Genomic DNA, 4,384 nt, shown 5'->3' with positions numbered 1-4,384 from the left:
TAACATTCTTCAGTCTCCATTATATATTATTACGACCAACACAAACATGGTTTACTGTTATAAACCAGACGCTTTCTCAAATTTTATTTTAAAGTTTAAAATTTCCTTTTATATATTTTGTTTCTTGTTTTTGTTCTTTTTTAAAGAAAGATACCCCAAAATCTTAAACTTTTTATTTTCTTTATTTTTCAAAAAAAAAAAAACCAAAAAAAACCCAGATTTTAGATGCTATTGATAGCTTTGTGTCTCAAGCTGTCCCCTGGGATGTCTTCAAAGGTCATACTAAGGTCAGGATACATTGCACATTGAGCAGCAGAAAATGTATGGGGAAAAAAAAATAAAAATTTCCCCACCCTCAAACCCTCCTCATAGAATGCACAAAGAATTTAGTCATTGTTTTCGTTCTTTGAATTATCAAACTCCTCCACTTACCTCATTCCTTTTAGATGATCAATATATATTTTCCCCACTCTATCCTCTCGTCTTGCAAGATATGTCTGCTAGTTGTATTACTTGCCGCTATTTTTGTTGTTATTATTATTGCTATTTTTCCTGTTGTCGTTGTTGTTGCCTGCAGATAAAAAAGAAGAGACAGAAAGAAAACCATCTTGTAAACTTACTGTTTGCTTCATTGTGTAAATTATTTCTTCTTGTTTCTCTTTTCTTTTGACCCTTTAACATTCAAGTTTCTTTCTTAAATGTAACATATTTATTCACGTTGTTTTGTATTAATCATGCATTATCTCATAGCTTTGAGATTTTGATGGTAATAGTTTTATTGTTTTATTTATTAGAAGAATGACCTTGTAGGGTCAGTCAGTGTAAGAGGCTGGATCTGGTTAGTTTGAACATAAAACAGGTAGAATATTTTGACTAGATTTGGCTCGTTTAAATGCTAAAGGGTTAACGTTCTTGATACCCACCCATCTGAAACCACCCCTAAGTTCTATGATAAACTTAATGTTTTAAAGTGGCCTGAATTCTAATCATGTCAAGATTTTATGCTAAATTGTTCCAGGCCCCTGCTTAATAATGAGTTATTTTACTAAATTCTTTTTGTTGTGTCTAGGGAGAGTGTTCAGTTCCACTTATTTGTTATCAGTCAACTGGGTTAAATTGACTCTCCCTAGACAAAATTTGTTCCAACACACAAATTCACAAAAAGAATCTTGCAAACCACATACAAAAATGAACTAAATTCTTCATTATTTTTTAAATTACTTGAAACAAAGGCAGCAATATGTCAACAGAAATTTGGTAACAAAAGGGTTAACTGTGGTTTTAAAATGGGGTTTTTTCTTTTAGATTTGAACTGTTACTCTTTTACTTGTTTCAGTCGTTTGACTGCGGCCACGCTGGAGCACCGCCTTTAGTCGAGCAAATTGACCCCAGGATTTATTCTTTGTAAGCCTAGTACTTATTCCATCGGTCTCTTTTGGCGAACCACTAAGTTACGGGGACGTAAACACACCTTTGGTCAGCCCGAGGCTATAGTAGAAGACACTTGCCCAAGGTCCCATGCAGTGGGACTGAACCCGGAACCATGTGGTTGCTAAGCAAGCTACTTACCACATAGCCACTCCTATAAAAAATCAAACAAAACTTTATTCTGCAAGGAAAATATAAATTGGATGCCATGTTTTTAGTAACAGCTGATATGTTAATGGCCCTCCCTCCCCTCTGACCCTCATGACTGAGGAACCTCAAAGTTTGTGGGTCTCATGGGTGGTGGTGGTGAATATTTAAAGAATTAGATAAACTTCCTGGTTTTATAGAATTGGTTTTAAATGGTTATAAGCTTAAGCCAATCCCATGGTGGGAAAGGATTTATATAGATGTGCAACGTTTTGTAATGAAATGGAGAAAGAATAATTTTCTTTAATGACGGTGCTCCATCATGGTCACAGCCTCTGGCTGCAACTGATAATAGAATATTTTGGTTGGGATATGGCTAGTATTCGAAGATCACTGCTTCAGGTAGTGACTCAACATGCTAAAAACAGCAACGAAACCTGCTTCTCAAACTATCTGATGTGCCAGGGACCGGTAATATTCCTTACTAATATTAATTTATACCGGAAATAATATATACAATGAATATAATGAAAGTTGACAATTTTGTTAATCTAATATTTATTTTGTAAATAATACAATATTACATAAGCATTTTTATAATGTTACTTTCTTTTCTGGAAAGTCGCCACGCACTGGCAGCTGATGGTTTATGGACCGCTACTTTGAGTAGCACTGATTTACACCATATCTTGAAAGACAAATATTCGCTAATGTAGTTTCTGATAAACAGAAAGGTGGATAGTCACAACTGGAGTGTCTTTTTTTTTTAATTGTAGATATATTGGAACATGGCTAACTATAGACGCAGAGATTAATTCTCTTCGTATTTTTGTCTGTTATGCTAGACTGAGTAACGGTCACCAGATAAGTCATAAGCAATGGAGAATGTTCCATCAGTAAACTGGTCTATCTTTTCTGTTATGGAACTAGCATTTATATCTTCATGAGAAAGTTGCTGAATTCACTTAGCTTGCTCAGCATACATAATTAAGAAGAAATTGATTACTCTTTAAAAATGTAGGTTTGTCTACTACTATTAAATTTCTGAGACGTCACTCTAGATCAGAGCTCTGCAACCTTTTTTGCACTTGCGGTAAACTTTTCTTTTCAAAATCTGGCGGCATGTATGAAATTAAAATATAGCTAAAAGTATAAGGGAAAAAAATTATATTCAGATTACACTGGCACACCAGTGTGCCACAGCATACCAGTTGTGTAGCACTGCTCTAGATCTCGGTACTTGTCTCTTCAGTCCTTTCCATGAGTCAAGTAAGTATCTGTTATGTTAATCGCTTTTCAAACCACCCAAAAGCTGTCATACATTCTTATATATATATATATATATATATATATATATATATACACACATGTACTGCCAGTTTATAGAATTGTAGCTAGTCTAAGTAAATTAGTCTACTCTTCTAATCAATACTTGAACCCTGCCAAGTGTTTTTCATCCTTTGTGGTAGATTAAAATGAATATCAGCTGTATACTGATGTCAGCATGGCCTGTTGGGATTCCCGAAAGAAACACACCTTCTCTGGTAATCTTCTGATGTATTCTCTCTGATGCTTTTGTTTTTACTTGGTTCCATGCCATTCCTGTCCCCTTTCAGTTTCTCTTCTGCTGATCTCTGTCAGATGATCCATAAGTGCTCTACCAGTTTTTCCTTTAGGTTTCTGAACCAAGGCTTGCCTTGTCAACACATTTCTGGCTTTGAGGTACTCCTTACTTTTGGGCCCAAGTGTCTTTGTTGGATATCTAATATTTCTGTGGTCCCCGTTCCAGACTAATTATAATATTGATGCCATTTTTGACCATCCACCTAAAAACAAATTGGGATTTTCCCGTATAAGATATCAGTCTTTTCACACTACTGAAGACTGGGTCTTTGGCTACAGATGTCTTATATTCTATAGAATGGGTTTTACACATCAAAATCTGTTTAAATTTGAAGCTGTTACTTTTAAATCAGTTTTGTACAGAGCAGATGAATCAAACTGCAAGTGTGAAGTGCCACCCATTCCAACCTTTTTGATATCGTAGAACTGAAGTTCATGCTGAAGATCTTCACCACTGTTGGCTGCTCTGACTGAAGTCTAGTGTCCCGTAGTGGTCAGTGAGTCTCCTAGCATGATACAATGTGGAACGTCTTCCTGCCAATCACAAAACTAAACCAGATATGGATTGCAACTGTTATAACAAGTGAGCCTCTCTGCAGTTGCTTAGTATTCTAGAAGTAGCAGTCGAATCTTCTCCTCTCAGCACCCTCTCTCAAATATACCCCCATCTCCTAGTTGAAGGGGCTTTTCTCTGCACTTGCGCCAGTGTCCTGTAAGAAGCACTCAATACATTTTGTAAAGTGGTTAGTTTTAGGAAGGGTATCCATTTGTAGAAACCATGTCAAATCTGATATAGAGAGCTTGACACAGCCCTGTAGCTGCTTGTATCCAGTCAAACTGTTCAACCCATGACAGCATGGAAAACAGATGTTAGATGTTGATTTTATTTATCATCATCATAACATGCTTTTGTCCATGCTTGCATGGGTCAGTTTGTTGAGGCAGACTTTCTGTGGCCAGATGCCTTTCTCATTACCAACCCATACCTGTTTCCAAGCCAGGTAATATTTCCCCATGGCCTGATGTGTTCTTACAGAATATTGGAAATGAATGACACTGCTTGTATGACAGGGACACTTGTTTACAACTATCTTGTAATTGTCAAGAAAGAACACATGCACACAGTTTTAATCACTTATACCTTATTCTGAAATCTTGGTCCAATAAAATTTTGCCATGCCCCACT

The 4,384-nt window shown here is 36.2% G+C and overlaps 1 protein-coding gene across 1 annotated transcript in view; it reads left to right on the top strand.

The window, feature by feature from the left end:
- LOC106868560 (moesin) overlaps nt 1-4,384 on the top strand; it is a 123,093-nt gene that overhangs the window by 66,584 nt on the left and 52,125 nt on the right. The window contains exon 3 of the mRNA XM_052977140.1: nt 219-287. Within this exon, the coding sequence (XP_052833100.1) occupies nt 219-287 (69 nt within the window). The remainder of the gene's footprint in view (nt 1-218; nt 288-4,384) is intronic.

The sequence above is a fragment of the Octopus bimaculoides genome, chromosome 27 (assembly GCF_001194135.2).
Source record: "Octopus bimaculoides isolate UCB-OBI-ISO-001 chromosome 27, ASM119413v2, whole genome shotgun sequence".
NCBI lineage: Eukaryota > Metazoa > Mollusca > Cephalopoda > Octopoda > Octopodidae > Octopus > Octopus bimaculoides.
The sequence above is the reverse complement of the archived record's forward strand: the minus strand, read 5'-3'. Positions and strand labels throughout refer to the sequence as shown.